Raw genomic sequence first — 20105 nt, 5'->3', positions numbered from 1 at the left:
TTGACACAGCATGCATATAGTTCGCCATCACCCATCAAGTGCCATCCACATTCATCCTTCCATCTTTGCAAAAACCACACCCCAAAGGATAGCAACTTCCCAAATCGATGTATCTTCAACATTGGAGCAATCTGTTGTGCCTCTCAATCGATCCCTCGTGAATGATGCTGCATTAAAGGATACTTTAGCTAATACGGTATTACATCGGTCAACTATTTTCAATATTCTATAAAACCTTCCTTCTTCCTGAGTCAACCCTCTTTGTGTGTAAGCAATTGGTGCATTGTGCTATAGAAAGGTTTATGCAGGATCGTAGAAGTGTATCCACTGTGAATCCTGTGATAAAGGAAAAAGAGAGGGAGCGAAAGGATCTGGTTGATTCATTGTGCCTTGAACAAAGACTGTATTTGAATGTGCAGCTCACCTCCCTTTCTTTTATGATTTGATCTTGTCATTAACATCGTAACACACGTTCACTTTTATGATTTAAAGCTTGCATGATCGTTATTTGTTAGTCTACCACACTTGATACGGCATAAATTCTTATACATGTAGTCCCCCGCACATATCATTTTGCAATCAATCATAGCATAAACTGCTCTTTCGGTATCAATGCTGTTTTTATAATTGAAAAAGCATCATGGGGATGGCATATAGAAATACAAAGACAACTGATCGGGGTAGACTATATGTTCCAACACTCTCCACAGGGTCTGCATCGGGATGTATTAGCGTCAAATCGCATTTTGGATGAGTAGTATTGAGCGCATCATGAATAGCAGTAAGCAGTTGGCCGTTACCAGAAGTATAATAATCATATGCCAAGTCCCATACACCAATGCCACGCGCTTGTTGACACATTGCAAATGTGGTTTTAAGTTTGACACTTTGAGGATCGTCGTAGCTGATGACAACGTTTGAAAGAGAATTGTACAGCCATGGAGTCTGTGAAGATGTATCCCAATGTTTGGTCCAATGTTTACCAGCTCTTGATTCATCCAATAGAATACCCGTATTGCGTAATGACCGCCATCTCCATAATCCAGAGTAACCACGTTTACACGTATCAGGTAGCATTGGATCATCAGCATCGCCGGGAGGTCTCATCGAATGTGCAGGGCCAGTGAGCTTTTCGAGATCGCCATCCTTCTTGTTACGGATCGGCTTGGATGCATAGCCGTAAAATGGTACACCCAACACACGTTGCTCACTTGGTATGGCCATCCATGCATTCCACGCCTCCAAAGCACTGTTTGATGATGCATCATTGTTGTAGAGAGGTGAATTGGCACCGATTGTTGGTTGGCCAACGTGTGTGTCATGAGCCATAATTGTGATCCAATCGACCACTTGCTGGTAATCGCTCACGTTGCTGTATGGATAAGGCGTCGCACCTACACCCAGTGTCAAAAGCTTGTCGTTCCCTAATGCCCTGCGAAGTTGTTCAAGTAAGGGGAGGAGATGGTCCTCTGTCGTCGTGTTGGTGATGGTTGATGATTGATTGCATGGCAACCTTGTTCTCCTATTATTATAGCGGCTATTGTCAGTGATCTGCTTCTTTACATATACGTAGACGATACTCACCAATCAATGATGTCAACGCCTGAGGGGAAAAAAGGACATGAGCTACAACATGTAGCAATAATTCAAATGAAACATGAAAAGCTTACCATCAAGATCATATTCATGTAACCATCCTTTCACCTTATCCACGCAGGTCTTTCTATGCTTGTCAAGAGAAACCATTTCATCCATCCTTTTGCTGCCATACCATCCACCAATGGAGAGAAGCACCTTGACATTGTTCTCATGAGCTTCTTTGACCAAATTGTTCAGAGCGCCTTGATTCTTAAGTGCAGGAACAACGTCTTTGTTCACAGTGGCAAATCCAAAGTTGATATGGGTGATTTGGGACCATGGGATATACTTGATTGGAAGAGGCTTTGAATCCCTATACAAAAGAAAGCTCACACTTTAGTGACGCCAATACGCTTTATGTACACAATAACTGCATTACCACACTCCCCAATATCCTACGATGACTTTATCTGTTTCTGCTGCTGATGATGTCGTCCTTGAGAAGAAGAGCAGGATCAACAAATAAAAAAGATGGATGACCATTTTATGATAGGGTATGAGTGGCTAACAGCCTTTTATTAGATTTTCGAAAAGAAGAAATTGGATATGGTTCCTTATAGCACAGGATGCAGCTGGTCGTAGCAGGAGTTGCAGAATCTAACGGGTCGGTCATGAATCTGAAGGGTATTACTGGCCATGCATCCAGAGCAAAACAAGCCTATTTTAAAATAGTTAACTAGGTCCATACATAAATACTTCCCCTATCCTTTCTTTTTACCTCCACAAGATCGGCAGTTGTTTTTGCGTTCTACATAACAAATTATGGTGAATAGATCATATCAGCTATAAACGTGTACCCCATAACATACCTAGAACTGAAAATGCACGCCCACAACCCATGCAATCTTTGGATCGATCATCCCTAACGTAGTGAGTCATGTCGGTGGTGTCTGGAAGTACATAGGCGTACACCTCGCCATATTGGTTTCCGGACAAGAGCGTTCGTTTGTTGGGCCTATTTGCAACAATTCAAAGTTTACATAAGCATTAATGCCTATAATAAAGAAGGTATAACCCATTTCACTTACCCAGCAAAAGAAAGTGCCACAATGTCTGATACGCTATCATCAGCTTGATCGTGCTGCTGCATTTGTCGCTTCAATACTAGTCCCCATTGATCTTGATCATCCTTCCCTTTGACAAGATTTTTGCACCAATACTAGTGGTATCGAATGAGCACACATAGCATACATACATACATTTGCCTATTGGGTATATACCTTGATGACACCACGTCTGTGTCCAGTAACGATTAGATCGTCACTATACCAATCATTGGTCTTATTCTATATATGAAGCGTTTTAGTATTTGCATTCCTTATCTGTGGCAGGTTTTCGCTTACCTCAAACACCACACAAGATAAAATCGGATCAGCGCTTGAACACACGGCCTTGGACAAATAAAGTTCACCATTGATCGTCCATACGCGTAGTATATTACCAGAGCACGTGATGATGTCACCCTGTAACGGAAACAATGAGCCAAAGAACATGTAGGTAATGAAAACGATGCTTACCGTGGCATCATTCACCACAATCTTATCCACAGGGCCGTCATGACCATCCAAAGTACGCACGTATTCCCTTCGATTCAAGTCCCAAATGATGGCGGTTTTATCCTATGCAGCAAGATTTAGTATATAATGGAGCTATCAGTGTTTTCATTCATCCGTTACCTCTGATCCAGAAACAATGACACTATAAGGACGAGATGCAGCCAAGCATGTGACAGCCCCAGTATGACCACGAAGACATTCGGCTAACGAGAACTCGGTGGTTTTCTCCAATTTGATTTTCCACATACAAATAGTCTATGAACTCATGTATCAATACCAATATCATAGTAAGCTATTAGTGACTTACGCTATCCGTGCTACCAGTGACAAGAGTGCGGGCATCAGGGAAACAAGCCGTGCTGATAAATCCTGTATGCATATTCTCATACACGTGTAAAAGCTGTCACCAATCCCATCGTTAATTCCGTTCATCCACAAAGAGATTCATGTGTGTATATGTACCTTTCCAGTCTCGGTGGATATCAATCGTAAGCTGTTATCTGAAAAGCCCCATTCAATGTAACGAGCACCATCAGGCGGCATGAATAATTGTTGACAGGCTGTGACACCTAGCCGTTCATTGTAAACACCAATCTCGCCAACTTGACGTTTAATGTCTATCAACATAGTCAGCCATCCATCACCAATTGTGTCTCGTGGTTTAAGTGATAATGATTTACCTCTGACAGGGACAATCGACTGTATTACTTTATCCAAATGATCTTGCAAAGGTGAGAATCTTGCAGGCAGCTGATTCGATAAAAGACGAGTGGGATGTGGTTTCTTGAATAATTGGCGTGGGGTTTGACCGAAGTTGTTGATAATACCAATGGTAGCCGTTTTCTCGACCACATCAGTGATTGCGTCGAGGTCTTTGAATGAACACGAAAAGATATTGTCAAAAGAGAGAAGGTTGGGGGTAATCATAGAGCGCGTGTTTACATACCAACAGCACCTTCATAGGAAACGTGATGGAAGACATTGAGCGAGTCGATTGCTGCTTGTCCTTGTTGCTTGTAACCGAAAATGAGATCAATCCAGTGACAAAGGTTCTCGCTCACGTAGTCGCTTTCCAATGCCTAGTAAGCCATATGAGTATCAGAGACCCTAAAGAATGTCAACATTGTACCTCTCTATGGCGCTGGATGAAGATCTTAGGATCACCATTTGCCCAAGGTGGAAGGAGCACAGAATCAATCGTTTCACCGGTTCCTTGTTTGGCACCTAGGAAGATTGTTATTATAGGGTATCACAAAGACATGTGACTCAACGCTCTTACCAAAATCAAACTTGTTGACATTTTCCAGAAATTCGGGTAGGTAAAAGAACTCGGGGATCAACTCACGCACATCACCCATGTTTTTCTCTGATGCAGACTCATATGCCTTCCCAATTGAATCAAAGAGACGATCCGCATGATCAAAGGTGCCGCCTTGAAGTTTCAAATAGTGCTGCGTGAATGGCTCCAATCGAATCAAGAATGAGCATACAATCATAGCCGAAGAGTAATGAGTGCCATAATGGAATGCTGGTTCAGGATTATTCGTTTCACCCCATTGCTTGTATCGGTCAGCGAATTCGGCTGCAGCATAGGTGTTAATCTACCATTATTGGAGATAGATAGGATAATGTGCCTTTTACCTCTTCTTTCTTCGGTCTGTGCACCCATGGGCTTGGTCAAATCACGGAACGTCTTTGGATCGTCAAAGTCAAGCTGCGTCATAGCTGTCGTCAGTGCCCATATTCCCCATACCTACATAGACATGTCTTACCTCATTACTCTTATAATCGGCAAGCACCCAAGGAAATACAGGATACTGTGTAAGGTCTATGTACGTCGTATTAGTACACCTATCCCATAAATCCCATAAGTGTGTTTTGGTTACCATTGTAAGAACGACCAGCAATCGCATTCAAGTACATCAGATATTGAAAGTTGGTAATTTCCCGCTGCTGCCACATTTGGGTAAGGTCATTCAGGGTAGAGCTGCCGAAAAGACTGGATAGCTTGAAGGATCCACCAAATGAAGAAACGTTTGCAGCCATTTCCTTTTCACCAGCAGCACCAATGATCGATTCAGTTGAACTTTCAAAAAGGGTGACTCGGCCAGCAAGCTTGCTGTAAAGCTCATCTCGTTCCTCCTTAGCAACCGTGATCAGGGCATTACGACCATCACCAAAGAAAATTTCAAGGGCAACATCTCTATAGGACATGCATAAATCAAGGGGTGATCAAACCATATCATATAACTGAAGACTTACCTGAACAAGAAGCGTCTCTTGTATACTTCTTTAATGTCATTGTTGGCCCTATTTTATGTCATCAATAAATGTACATGATCCAGCATTGGTCTATGTAACTTACCATTTCCTGGAGGTATGAAGATCGCCTGATTGATCCATCATTGGCTCGGTTTCCATGCCAGCTGCTTTAGCAAGCAAGATAAGATATTGATCTCGCTCTTCAGTTGGAACGTCCCAAATCTCGACGACTTCGCCATCAGCTCGTTGGAAGAAGTTGTCAATCAAATAGATGTTTTGTTTGCAAAGTAGAAGCAAGCCCTCTTCAAATGATAAAAGCCGCGTAAGTCAAAGATCATGAATATCAGCAGAGGAACTTACCGCGAGCATCTAAGCCAGCAATTTGACTGACATTGTAAACGTCAAGGACCATATCGCCATAATCCAAAAGACGCAGCACCTTACGATTCTTGTCTTCGTCATAAGAGATTTCTTCCTCCTCTTCCCTCCTTTCCTCGGCATGACCTTGTGCATGTACGTATGTTAAAATATATGATTGTGCAATGAATGAATCTCAACCAACCTTCTGAGCTTTGGTCACCATTTGAACTTGGTAATGATGGACGTCTATCTTGCTTGCCGGCAACGGGGCTCCCCATCATATCGTCATCAACATCAATGAGAGGCTTCGGCTGTGGATCTTTGTGGGTCATGTATAATTTGAGTACCATATCACCAATCGGACTATGAGTGATCTTACCTTTATCAGCACCAATATCAGTTGCCTCATTTGATGCCTAAGGAGTTGATGTTAGTACATTATCCATAATGAAAATAAATATCAGCTACTTACTTTGCCGTTGTGAGATGGTGAAGTCTTTGGACGCTTTGGAAGGTATTGTCGAGTTTGAGCCTCAGTGATGCGCTGTATCTTCTTTCGCATACGTTGTGGACCTTCGGTGTAATCAAGGCGCCATTTGCTCTCATTCTGTTTGGCTGCAGGACCCCAAAGACCACGTTCACGAAGCAATTCACCTGCAAGATGTGTCCACTCGCTGACAATAAAGTTGTCGTGTCCATCATTGTCTTGTAGCGCCTTTGTAAAACGACCCATTTCCACACCCTAGAGGACACAAGGGATGATGAATGATATATTCTCTCGACCACAATGCCCATCATTTCTTACCTGAATACTGCTCGACCATGCTGACGTCTTTATAACATATTCACGCATCAATCCATCCTCATACATTTCACGCTTTTGCAATCGACGCAGCTTGGTCGTCCTCTTCATATGATGATCTTTGAGCATTTCTTGTGCATGTCGATTCTCCTGTTGTACAGCGTTCTCCCATGTCTTGAAAATGTGCTCTTTGAAAAGATGGTTCAGCTCAAGCTTGCGAGATTCGATCCATACGAAAAATGATGTCGTATCCTTTTAAAAATGTGTTAGGGCAAATTGATCTCTTTCATAAGAATTGCCGCATACGTACCATCTCAATCATCTCCCTGAAACCAGCTACGATGTCATCTGATTCTATTTGCAAACGTCAACTATCACCTTTTACGCTTAATTTCCATTGTCCATATACATACCGACTCCTTTTAAGCGTACTTTGAAGATGGTTTCAAGAATGTCAGGTCGTTGCAACACCAAGAGTTTCCAAACCTAGATCATTTGTTAAATCATTACCATGATCATAAGCCAATCCATCAACTTACATTTGCAGCATCAATCTTTACTGTATTGTCGTCCACGAGCAAGAATTGATACAAGTGATAACAGAAACAACGCAAGAATTCGAGGTCGGTGTTCCGTGCACTGAGAATGATCTTTTGATGATGGATACAATAGTTGAGGAACGCAACAATTTGCTCGGCGGGCATGTCCACTTGCTCGAGATCCGAGATTTTGAGAAGAATCATCCGATTAAAAGAACGATAGAGGATTTGAAGCGTTTGATTGCTGGGCTTGCTCTTGCCAGAGAATTCAGGTGAAATCAACCGTTCAAGGATGGATGCTAAGAGGTCATAGGTCTGCTCGGCACCATTTGTAAATCGACCTAAAGGCATATATAAATCAATCATTTGGCCTTTAAAAGTAATTAGACCTAGCCATACCTTGTAAAACCAAATCGGCAGCCATTTGGCAGAAGCGAGCAACATTGGCAACTACTTTGCTATCGGCCAACAAGTGATCATCAAGCTGTAGCGTTGATTTGAGGCTTTGAGAAATGTGGATTAAAAGGAAGCTCTCGAAACGGATCTATGAAAGAGTGCATTGAGCTCATTGTTCCCGATGGATCATGGGTAATGAATGAATGGTACCTGAGATTCTTGCGTACTCGCGGGACATCCCTATTGAAATTACCTTAATACCCAATTGTATCAACCCAACTTTCATTATACTTACGCCAAGGATATTGTTCAGGGCTGTTAGGTTCTTGTCATTTGGGTCGGTGATTGAATGAACACTCATCGTAACCATAAAATCGAGCAACCCATGTAGCGCCTCGTCTTTCAACATGATCATGTCTTCCGTAGGTACAAGAGGTTGTGCTGACGACGTTCTACAAAGGAATACATGTAAATACAGGCTTCATGTTGCATCATCCTTGTTGGATCATATACCTCAGCTTGGTGATCATTGCTCCTAGTTTACGATTTGTATGTGGCGAAGTCTTTGTCATCAGCGTAGATGTACCTCCTCGGCGAATGATACTTGATGCCGCATCCTCTCGTGCTTGAAGCTGATCCTCCATTGATAAACCCTCTGCGCTCATCATCAGACTAAAGATTCCTTCTCCCAAAGCAAGTTCATCAGCGGCACTCAGCACCTGATCCGTGGAAGCAACAGCAGGATAAATGACAGCAATGATGGCATCAACGACCTCTGGCTTAATACACATGTCACGGAAATCTCCTCGAGCTTGATACAACGTTCGAAGGTAATGCAAAAGATTATCCAAGATACCAATCATATCCTTTGTTGTTGCATCTATATTAAAGATATAAGTAAATTTGTCAATCAAAATGGGCGTACATATATATACTTGCCTTCGGCATCTTTTCGCGTGCGTACAAGTGCATCTGCCATGCCTTCTTTCAATAATCCAATCACGATTGGTAATAAGTCTGGGATCATAAATTTGCTTGAATCAGAGCGCAAGCATAGCTTCAAGTCTTCGATGTCGAACGTTTTGTGCAAAGGAAACAAGGAGATATCGGCACCCATCATGGTAATCGTCAATACTTGATGAAGCTGTACCAGGTGCCAATAGTGCGGTAAAAGTTTGGTGAGGATGGTGAATCCCTCTGATGTTTGGCGGAATTTGTGGACATAGGTAGGACCTTGATTGATGAGGATACGTGAAACGATACGTGACGCCAATACAACAGTGAAAGGATGTAGGTGTGGACCAAAGAAGAGTAGCGGCCATCGATTGGTGATTGTGCTGGCAAACTTGCTGACGAGTTCTTTGCTGTTGGTGTCACACAAAATATCATGCAGCATTTCCAAAACAACATTCCGCATTTGGACAGTCTTGGAGACCTGGTTGCGAGTTGATGCATCAACAATGAACCCATGCACTTCTTCATTGTCCTCGTTATTGGATGATTGTGAATCAGCACTACGATGTGGATGCTCGGAGTCTATTGGATAATGAATTATGAGTTGTGGCTCGATACTTGAAAAAGGGGGGAAACAATGGCTCACCTTGTGATACAGTGGATGCAAGGAACGTAGCTATTGCACGGATGCTTTCGGTGCTCCAATTGCATAATGTAACCGTCTTTAGCGCATTGACCACGTAGGGCGTGAGAGCCTTTGAGTAGATATGCATTCTGAAAGCAAGCAACATGCGTTTGACCAAATCTAAAGATACACAATCAATCAGAAGGTGATCATCAACATGCATTCCTTTGCACTTACGGAATTTTTGTAATCGTTTCATGTTGAATTGTCGCCTGTTGCTAGAGCGCAAGAATAGAGGAAATTGCTCCAAATGTGCTTGCTGGACATCAAGGCTTGTCTTTTTCCACACCTCAAAGTTCAAAATCAGATAGCGATATGCAAACGGGTTGTTGATGATAGATTCCCTATAGCCACATGATATGAGTCACACTCGATTGCTTCATGTTTAGGATACAACATTCAACGTACTCTGGATAGGTCGTGTTCTTTCCAATAAAGATCAAAAGTAATTCGAGCAATTCAACCGTCAACAAGTCACGCTTTTGCTTGAGAAGGTATGCAAGCACTTCATATCCATGACATCGCTCCATATCTTCAGAATTCCTCCACGAGTAACGAATCGTCTCGCACAAAATCCTCATCGCCTTGCATAGCATGTGTGGGGTCTAAAGATGGTAATCAGAACATGTTTGGAATGAACATGCCATATCCTCTTCCTCTTCTTCATACCTCTGAACGTTCAACAAGCATCAAGGGAATAGCACAGCCACCAATGCGCCACATAGACTCGTCAACACCAAAGGGATGTGCCACAGCAAAGTTACCGTCGAGGTATCCCATAATACGAGGCAATGTCAACGCCGCATCAATTTTTGGAACAGAAGCATTGAGGATCAATTTGGCCCGTTTGATACTGCCAGCAATCAATTGTGTCGCAGCGTCACTCAATCCTGTTTTGCACAATCCACTGTATTGGCTATCAGCAAGGCTGTTGCATGCAAAGAATGCCATTGCCGTCTTGTCTTCAGGTATCGACGCCGTTCCTGCACCTCGCATCACACTCGCCAATACGCTGTGATCCACATCACGTCGAGTGAAGGCTTTGGTCATGCTGCGTAAATTGAGAAAGAGCGCTGTGGATGCCTCGTATGTTTGAAATTGACGTAGACTATCTTGGAACAACGATCGATAACGAGCACCGAGGTTGAAAAAGAGACATAGTACATCACTTTCAAGTACTTCTTCAATCAAATAAACTGGACCAAGATCCCAAGTCAAAGTACACGGATGATGAGTTGCTGCAAATTCTCGTGGTGTACCAAGGACGGCTCGTAAATCGGTAGATGTCATAGGTTGTGATAGATAGGGGCATCGTGTCTGCTCCATGCAAACCCCATTAATGTACAATGAAATGCTGCTCATGTTGATTCCAAGTCGAGAGCGCTGATGTACAAGTGACATATGATACCAATATCCAGGTTGGAAGGTGAAGGATGTAAACTCGATGGTTTGTTTCACTCCGAGTTGGTGGATTTGCAATTTGCGGGATACGGGATCAATGGTAAGCTGAAATACCGCCTTGTCAGCATCGAATAATGTCCAAAACATCAACGGCACCTCCGTGTCAAATCGATCAATGTGAAACCAAGCCATAAACGTATATCCAGAAGATGACCCGGGAAAATCTTCCAATGCAGGTACTTCAAGGCATGCATGTCCAGATGATGTCATGTCAAATTGAATAAAGTTGGGCCATCGACTACGAGTAACACCATCGAGAATAAGATCCATCAAGCTCTCACCAAGAGGTCCATTCAGCACCGGGAAATGACCACATGTACCCAATCCACGAAAGATAAGATGTAATTCATCCAATCGTACTCCCATCACCATAAGCTTCTTGACCAAATCCAATAAAATCGTCTTTTCCTTATCCATTGCAGGTGATAGCAGGTCCACTTCTTTAGGCAAGACACGTTGCAAAGCTGCTAGCATAAGACCAGAGTGATTGAGTCGGATCTGGTTGCGTCGATTGCTTCTCGCGAGCATGTACATTGCATAGAGGATAGCTTCCGATAAGTCGCTGTCGTACGATACTGTGCTTTGCATACGAAGAATAGCCGTCATAATTTCAGGGTTGTCGACTGTAACAGACACGTCCTTGAGAAGCTTCTCGATCTTTTGGCGAGATTGTTCGAGTGAATGACCATCGTTGGTGATAAATAAGTCGCAAGCTCTTTGATCATCGATAGCAAAAGCAAAAAGCACCCCAAACATCTGCCGTGGTAATCCATTTTCCTCCAAAGCGCCCGTCAAAGTAAGTGAATTCTCAAGAGCCGAATATCCAACTTGTGAATGGAAAAATTGCTTGTTGGTGTCATTGTCTCGCATGGATGATGCCAAAACAGAGAAAATCATCATCAAAAGTTTGACTCGTTTGTCAAAGAGATCATCATGGGTTGCGTCATTCAAGGTATTCTCCAGCGAAACGATCATTGAAATAAGGGTCACATATCCACCTGATTGTCGAAATAGGTCGCGTGTGGATGAATGGTTGGAAAACATTTGTTGAAAGACATCCAATAAATCAATTCGAAAGTCGATGTTGTCACGTGGAATGGATTGCAATGTTTCGATAAGACGTGGAAAAATGGTATCAATTTCCATTGGAAATGCTGATGCTGATGGTGTTAAAGGTGATGAGAGCAAGTCGCTGTACGAGGAGGTCGAAGTCGGGAAGCATGTAATGATACGCAATGTGCCTGATCGTGTTGCTGGTATTCGAAGTAATTCAAGGAGATGTCCACGATAGCTAAAAGCATGCTATTAGGATCATTGATATACCAAGTAATGTAAACCTCCTTACGTCTTCTGGAATAGTGCCATATTTGCTGGGTTTTTTATCATCTCCACAATGCAATCTGCAATAGCATCAAAGTTTTGCAAGGCTTGTTGGGTGAATGGTCGCTGTGGCTCATCATCATTGTTGCGTTTTGTTGTAAGGGTATCTGTCATATCAGAGAGCATGATGCTGAGGACGTTGAGGAAACCAGCTTCACGCACCACCGTCTGAAACTTTTCAAATTCCTGAAGCAAGCTGGCGAATCGACGGCAAATGAGACCTATCAGCTTCCCTGATGAAGAGCCTAGTGGGGTTGATGATGAATTAGCTGCCATGCATACAACACAACATCGTCTATATACATACTTTGGAAATAGAGAGAGAGCACTGCAAGCTCCTTGAGAGGCACGAAGTTGAGGTCCCGGATAATGTAAACAAGAATATCCATGGTTTCATTCTATCATCATCGTTGCTAAGATACCGTTTCCTTCCTCATGTTGTCATTGTCACGTACCTGAATCTCCTCATCATGATATTCCATGGACTCAATAAGTAACACCACAGCATTGATCCGCTCCAATATGAAATAGTTGATCGGCTCCGCTGATATGATTTGCTTCATTTGATCAAACACAGCTCTTTGCATGTCCTCTGAAAGCACCTTTTTGACCCTCGATTCCAACCCAGAATTCCTCTTTGATCTTTGGTATGTAAACGCCGATAACAATGGCTGAAATGCATGAATGTTCCTCACCAAGTCATCTATCCGCCCACTATTAGCCCATGTTGTAAACGTTGGATCCAATCGATTACCTTTGGATCGATCCACCTTGGGAAAAGTGAAATCTAGTTTCAAAGACCCATCAGATTGACATCGACCAATAAACAACAAATCTCTACTACCTTCATGTTGATAAGGTAAGCCTTCCGGTAAACAGGGTGATTGATCGTTCCTCCCAATGAATACCAATCTTGCAATGTGTTTGTTGAGTTTCAGCTATAATAAGGTGCTATTAGTATATGAGCATACGAGAGGGGGGAAACATGTTGTTGGCTTTATATACCTTCAGCTCAGTGACATTGTCATCCGTAGACTCTGCTAAAAGCACTGTTGAAAGAGCCTCCCATGCATTGCTTCGATTCAAATCATCATATAGAACGTGGTAATCGGATTGCAGTGATGTCTATCGTATCATATCATATGGTTACTTTTGTAATCCTTTTAACGTAATCCACAACCTACCTCGACTTGATAAGTGAGAAGATCAATGCCAGAGAGAATCTCGTACATATCCAAGGTTGTCAATCGAGTCTTGCTTGCGAAGCAATCTTCCCATGCTTGGACTAGCATTTCAAGGCACCTCCTTGATTTCATATAATGACAGACATCAGAGGACATTGGGATCTGTTTGAGAACCTCCAGGGCTCTATGATCATTAAGTTAGTAATAAAGCAAAGCAACAATGCATACATTTTCATACCTATGTTTCCAAGCCATGAACGCTGGTTCACCCTCTATAGTTGAATGTGCCGGCCATTCAGCGGGTTTTACGGTGACAAGGCGAATCATCATGAACAATGTATCTTCAGCAATGAGCCGACGGAGAACCGATTTGTTGTGAGCGAATTGTTTGAGGGTGTCTGTCACCAAGGAGCCAATATCATCGGTCGACATCAAATCATTCTCGTCGTTGGGTTGATAATAGTCGTGTGGTAAATCGATGAAGGATCGGAAGAGCTTAATGATGACGGATGGTATTCGTTGTTGAAGCATCAAATCGACCAGCATGTCCTACATGGATGGTCCAATCAATATCCATGCGGCGGGCGGCGAGCTGTTGCATAAATAAACATACCGGACCATGCGACACAACACGGATAGTGCGGATGATGTGATACATGTGTGATTTCGATCGCAGCCTATCCATCAATGCTATACACACACAACAAAGCATCTATTATGAGAGAGAGATCGCCTCATTGTTGCACAATCGGATGCTACCATACCTTTGCTGGATTCGCCTTTGGTCTTTTGTTCAGGAACGCGTCGTATGCCACCCAACAATAGCCGTGTCAAACATGCCATGAAGCTTCGTGCATCATCAATAGCCGTGAATACAACATCGTCCTTGTTGTTTTCCCACACTTGACAGAATCTTGGCAAGAACTCTTGTAAAAAGACATTGTCGTTTTCCTTTAAAGAAGCCCCCCCCATCATTATTACTGTCAGCGTTGCCGTATCTTGTTGCCGTTGTTCTCCTTCTCCATTACCTGTTCATTGTTGGTGGGAGATTGCGTCTTTTCCAATAGCGTTCGTAGTTCATCACGTTCCCGTTCTCGTCTACAATCAAGAAGTCAGTTGAGATTGCCGCTCCACGCGCAAGTTGACGTACTATGCAACCTACCGCTTTTGTGTTTCTAATGAGAGAGTAGATTGGTCATCAGAGCTGCTGTCTTTCCAAGTGCTTTGGCTGGCTGCATTGACGCGATCGACCCATGATCTCCACATTGTATTTCTCTGAGGAGAAGAACAGAAACGAAAAGTGCCAGATTTGATTTAGTGGACAAGCAAAGGGCTCGGCTATCTACGTATGACAGCACCTTTCCTTTTTCTCTCCTCCACCTTGCTATCCTCTACGTATAACAGCCGCCTGTCATTTCCCTTACACACATATATATAGAGGGCCTGCATCTTCAATAAATCCATCCATGCAAGTAGTATACATTACATGATCATCCTGATATTTGATTTTGGACCGTTGTTGGGATCTATACTAGTAACCGATGACATTCATGCTACTGGTCTTGTATATAAATTGGAATGGGTTTATTCTTCATGCAAGGGATATTTCCTTGTTCTCATCAATGTTGTTGCTGGTGGATGGAATGCCTTCATCACATGATATCAATGCAATGGGTGTACACAATGTGATGATCCTTTTTCCCCACATACCGAGCACAGACCACGCGATGACCCACTCATCATCCCATGTGATATGACCAGACGACACGAGCTTATAATTTTGTTTGTCTCAAAAAGAAAAGAATATATATTTACACATGTTGGGAGATAAATGCGATAGGATGGTATGACAAATAACCGACAATCAAGGGAATGCAAAAGCTACCGGTTGCAATGTGTGTGAGAGTGGGAGGGGGAGTCTTTTGTGGGGCGAGAGAAAGAGGAAGAAAGGGACCTATAATATATATGAAATGTATATGCTTGGGAGGAGGAGGAAGAGGAAGGGGGGGAGATAGAGTAGGTAAAAAGAATAGATGATAATAATATGGATGTCGAGAGGAAGAGGAAGAGAGAGAGACAATCAGAATAGATCTTGATGATAAGCACACATGAAATGATAAACCAAGCCAACGAAACTTGCCAACAAGAGAATACGAAAGAGTCTCCAAATGTATTCAGAAATAAGCCATCGACGATTCCCTACTTGGCCATCATCATCGTCGTCAACCTGCAGCACAGCATCGGGTGGCTCCTTCAGTAATCCCGGGGCAAATACTTTTTGCTTCTCTTGCTCATCACCATCCTCTTTTTGTTCCTGTTGCTGCTGCTGCTTTAACTTTTCTTCTTCATGCGACTCTGCCAGTTGCTCGATAATCTCTTGACTTCTTAACTGCTCGGAAATCACTTCGGCAACAAGAGGTGCTCCCGACTTTGCAATCAATGCCTCCACAACCTCGTAAATAAGCCCTTTGCGTTCATCCTCGAGGGTAGCTTCTTCTAACGCGGCTTGAGCAAGCTCCATAAACCGATCCTTGTTGCCATCCCCAAAGTCATTCGTGTACAATGTGCCATCCTCACGGTACGGTCGACGTCGATGTAGCATGGGTGCAGCTGCAGCGGGAAATCCCTCCGATGGTGAAGTTGCTTGGCCATGGTGTTTGAACCTTGATGGCTTGAATCGTTGTTGTCGTCCTCCTCCCACTTGAGAAGCTCGATCGGGATGTGCAGTGATCATACGAAAGAGGATTCAACAGAATGACGAATAGAGCGTGTAAGTGTGTGAGAGTGAGAGTGAGAGAAAGAGAAAATGTACAAAGAAAAAAGAACGGCAAGGGAGGAAAGAGAGAGAAAAGGGCATTTGATTAATCCAAAAGCTTACAATCATCACCATTCACCCAGTGATCTCAACTCCCCGGTGCTGGCAATGATTGGTGGATAATGTACCCATTCTATATACGTCTTCTCTGCTATTGCACTATTGACACACACACTCTCTCTCTGTATGGCATGATAAACCTTGTACTCTCACACACATACCTATACAAATGAAGACATTCCATTGTATTCCATCTCTTTCTGAAAATTGCTTGGGGAGGTCAAATAACAACCCACACGAGCTACTGCTGCTGCAGCGAATTATAGATTAACACGTGAAAAGCTGAGCTGACGAGGAGAGGAGAGAGAAAGTGCTTCACCATAGCAACTGCTGCCATAACAACACACATTCTTGTTATTGTTGACACACCCTTTGCAAACAACTCTTGGGACGCTTTACCCAAACCCTCCCCCACCACCATCATTCTCCGAAAGTGTTTCGCTTACTTTTTGCACCAACCCATCCACTACAACCACCACCACCACCATCCATATGAATGTTTCGAAACATTTTTGTTGTGTCGTCGATCCCCTTCTTCGTCATCTGATGTCTCGGCATGGTATCAAAAGAAAGGATATGGGTTGTTGTTTCCATGGTCGTGGGTCACAAGACGAACATGGTCTGGGTCATCATTGACTACTATAATACCACTTGTTGTCACTCTTCTCTATACTGCTGCTGCTGCTGCTGCAAGGCACATGACACACACAAACATGACCAAACACAATCGACATGGTGCTGCACCCCGAGCAAGAAGGAAGCTAAAATGACAAATGTGCTACGCCAATATTTCATAAGAGAGAAATGAAAGTGTGTGGTTATTGGTGTGTCCTCTTGTATCTGTTTTTGTTTTGGGTAACACATACAAATCTAGCATCACGAGATGCAAAAGAAGCACCCAATGCATGATGCTGCATCGTTGTCCTCCATCTCGCATAAAAGATAAAACAAATCTCATTCTCAGCTGCTCTCCTTGTGTGTCAACATCGCGTATCGTACCACCACAACGTGCGATAAGCTCTAATGTAGGACAAAAGTGACAAATGATGGTTGATGGTTGGATGATGATAGTTGTAGTAGAAGAATGATGATACGATGGCAAGTGCAAGAATTTCAACAACAAATGAAAAATTGGATGGGGTGTTTGTGTGTGAGAGTGTATGTGTATAATATGCCGTTGGTGTGTGTGTGTGTATGTATGTGCGTATGATATGGATGAACAAAATGGCTCTACATATATAGGAAGGGGGGAATGCTATTTGCATGATAAAGATAAAACATCAGAGGCGGGGATATATAGATAAAATACAAAGGTGTTGTGTGTGTGGATGGGGAGAGAGAGAAAAAAACGACGTGATAATGTATACATTGGCAATTCTAGCTTGTGTGTGTCGCGTGATGTGAGCACCAGCTCTATACATATAGGAGAGGACTTATTTTTGCGCTTGGTGTTTTTGCTGACGTCTCGACGCAGCAATGGCATGTGATTTGAGGTGTTTGCGTAAAGAGCGAGCATGAAAGTAGGCCTTGTTACAGCCATGCTCTGTGCATAAATGGGGCCTGACAGGCAAATGGGTTTTCATATGGGTCTTGAGTGAGTCTAGACGAGAGAATCGCTTGTCGCAATCTGGCATGGCAACACAAAAATGTCAGTCATTGTGGAATGCTCTTTTTTTCTTCTCTCACATGTTCTCGTCATATCCTATTACCTTGAATTTTGCATGCAAAAGGCTTCTCGCCGGTATGGGTGCGTATATGATTGTGCATCTTGTGTCGCTTAACAAAGGGCTTATCCTGCCTCGAGCAGCCAGCCCACTTGCAGTAATATGCTTGCTGTAATACATTGCATATCATTTAGCCCATGTGCCTCTTGTACTACTACCACCATTCTTTGGTGTAATCCCTATGATTTTTGTTTTACGTACCTTGCCACTGCCAACATGCACGTGTCGGATGTGTTGAATTAACTCGGCAAGTTGTCCTGTTTGGACGTTGCATTCCCCCCAATGGCAAAAGTATCTTTCGGTATCCCGGGAAGAAGAAAGGGTGGTTGGTTTGTTGATGGCTGTTGCAGGTGCAGAGGATGAATCAGGCATATCCAACAACACTATTAATACATAGCCAAAAAGTGTCAGCATCACATTGTGTACGTATGCGTAGATCCCCAAACTTTTGGTAGGTGGTACACTTACGTGGCGTGAAATATTGACGACGCTCATGCTCTAATTCGAGTACACGTCCGATCAGCTGATCCCGAGTCATAGTGGTTGGATGTTGTAAACAATCAACAGTGGCTGCTGTTGTTGCTATACCACTCTCCTCCTCCGAGCTGGTGGTAGGGCTACTCCACGATGATGAAAATAGATCATTGTTGCTGTTATCGAAATAAGGGTGATGGTGCATCATGTTGACGGGGGTTGGTGCTGATTCATGTTGGATCATATGATCGGTGCCATTGTTGCTGCTGCCAAAGACATAAGCTGTTGAATGATGGTGGTGCTCAGATAACATTGTAACACCATCGGGAGGGCTCATGCTCACAGTAGAAACCTTAAAGAGTAAAAAAGAAGAAAAAACATCAGACATCATCATACGTATACACACACACGCGCACACTCTACTACGAGTACAAGTCTCTTTCGATGACTCATAGTAGGTTACATCCACACAAATGAGGATATTGTTTATACACACACACAAGCACAAAAATACATACCTCAGGAGTTGGTGGCAGCATCATCTCTGACTTATAGCCTGGAGGTGCTTGAGGATCCATTGCAAAAGTGGGTGCATCGTAAGGAGTGCCGAATGCACAGCAACCAGCAGTATCCATCACTTGAGGGCATGATTTTGAAGGAGAGGAAGGGGGCATTGCCATCAAATGCATATCGGGCGTCAATGGGGCCACCATTTGAGGGAAAGTAGGTTGATGATGTTGATGATGATGATGATGGTGATGATGAGAATGATCCAAAAAGGAGGCAGGATCCATGTTGGTGGTGGTGTTGGTGTTGGTATAGATTTGCTCGGTCAATGTTGGCCATGTTGGCGTGGAAGAAGTCGTTGAACAAGTAAAAGCCATATTGTTATCATTGACACCAGTGCCAAGAACAGGGTTTTCGGTAGTAGTGGTGGAGGCCATTGAGTAAATGCCGAGAAAAAAGAAGCAAAGAAAGAGGAAGAAGAAAGAATCCGGGAAGATTTGTGTTCCTTTTGTTCCTGAAACAGAGAAGCACGGCCCGTTTCTTGTGTTGTCAATGGTGTGGTGAGTTAGTTGCACTTTCTGCTCCGGCATGGCCGTATTCGGTAAAATCACCCCCATCCATCACCTCATCCATTATCGTCATTAAAACGCTTGGCTCACTTGACGTTCAATGTGCCTTGCTTGATCCGTGCATTTTTAACAAAGCATGTAGATTACATATACCTGCTGACCCCAGAAGAAAAGGGTACCCTGGCCACAGCGAAAAGGAAATAGAGAGGTGAGAGCGTGGCACTTTTGCTCACAGACCTCGACAGGTAGCTTTGCATCACACTCTTGTGCCGATCTAATGCATCATTGTGCAGCTTGTCTTTCTCTGTTTTACAACACGGGAACAAATCAAATCCCCAACGTTGCAAAAAAAGACGCCACTCTTTTTCATTCACATGGTAAATTTTGCTTACGAATGCACGGATGAGTTCGGCTCTTTCCCCGCTATCACCCAAGAAAATTAATTGCAGTACAAACAATGCAACGGGCGTGCAACATAGATCCAATACAGTGGTCATCATCATCATCTTTTGGGTTTACAACAAAGATGCATTCCAAAGTGTATCTCATTCGTTGTTGTGTAGACAAATAGCAATGCACGAAAAGGGTTTGTTTCCATGCTCACATGATGATACAAAGATGTGATGTGATGATGGGCGACGAGGACGAGGAGTGGCTGTACATTAATGACCTGTTTACCGTACTGGGCAATGTCAAGTGACCATGGCATTCTTTCTCTCTCGGTCAAAGTGAACAATGA

General features: G+C 43.2%; 3 protein-coding genes across 3 annotated transcripts; all 3 read right to left on the bottom strand.

The window, feature by feature from the left end:
* Nucleotides 1–621: 621 nt before the first annotated feature.
* On the bottom strand, nt 622–14483 carry O0I10_005853 (uncharacterized protein; the record flags this gene model as incomplete). Its single annotated transcript, XM_058485890.1, has 52 exons — nt 622–1522; nt 1585–1603; nt 1671–1951; nt 2018–2142; nt 2241–2296; nt 2357–2386; nt 2448–2593; nt 2667–2797; nt 2859–2924; nt 2982–3101; nt 3156–3257; nt 3315–3449; nt 3502–3594; nt 3657–3811; nt 3875–4066; nt 4141–4273; nt 4324–4418; nt 4474–4776; nt 4836–4908; nt 4967–5022; nt 5081–5397; nt 5457–5504; nt 5560–5758; nt 5817–5960; nt 6019–6135; nt 6196–6232; nt 6289–6558; nt 6622–6870; nt 6929–6972; nt 7032–7104; nt 7158–7498; nt 7557–7701; nt 7764–7793; nt 7849–8005; nt 8067–8433; nt 8493–9089; nt 9154–9312; nt 9370–9536; nt 9601–9797; nt 9862–11944; nt 11999–12278; nt 12341–12431; nt 12489–12736; nt 12788–12820; nt 12878–12971; nt 13039–13158; nt 13218–13401; nt 13456–13766; nt 13831–13907; nt 13982–14168; nt 14246–14315; nt 14380–14483. 52 exons carry the CDS (start codon nt 14481–14483, stop codon nt 622–624), a joined length of 10752 nt encoding a protein of 3583 aa, XP_058343413.1.
* Nucleotides 14484–15297: 814 nt separating this feature from the next.
* Nucleotides 15298–15951, bottom strand: O0I10_005852 (uncharacterized protein; the record flags this gene model as incomplete). Its single annotated transcript, XM_058485889.1, has 1 exon — nt 15298–15951. One exon carries the CDS (start codon nt 15949–15951, stop codon nt 15298–15300), a length of 654 nt encoding a protein of 217 aa, XP_058343412.1.
* A 1574-nt stretch (nt 15952–17525) lies between these two features.
* On the bottom strand, nt 17526–19234 carry O0I10_005851 (uncharacterized protein; the record flags this gene model as incomplete). The annotated part of the gene is made up of 5 exons (XM_058485888.1): nt 17526–17719; nt 17802–17925; nt 18018–18199; nt 18285–18642; nt 18809–19234. The coding sequence occupies 5 exons, from the start codon at nt 19232–19234 to the stop codon at nt 17526–17528; spliced, it is 1284 nt and encodes a 427-aa protein (XP_058343411.1).
* Between the last annotated feature and the right edge of the window lie 871 nt (nt 19235–20105).

This window comes from Lichtheimia ornata (genome assembly GCF_029851405.1).
Source record: "Lichtheimia ornata isolate CBS 291.66 chromosome Unknown scaffold00024, whole genome shotgun sequence".
NCBI classification, from domain to species: Eukaryota; Fungi; Mucoromycota; class Mucoromycetes; order Mucorales; family Lichtheimiaceae; genus Lichtheimia; species Lichtheimia ornata.
The sequence above is the reverse complement of the archived record's forward strand: the minus strand, read 5'-3'. Positions and strand labels throughout refer to the sequence as shown.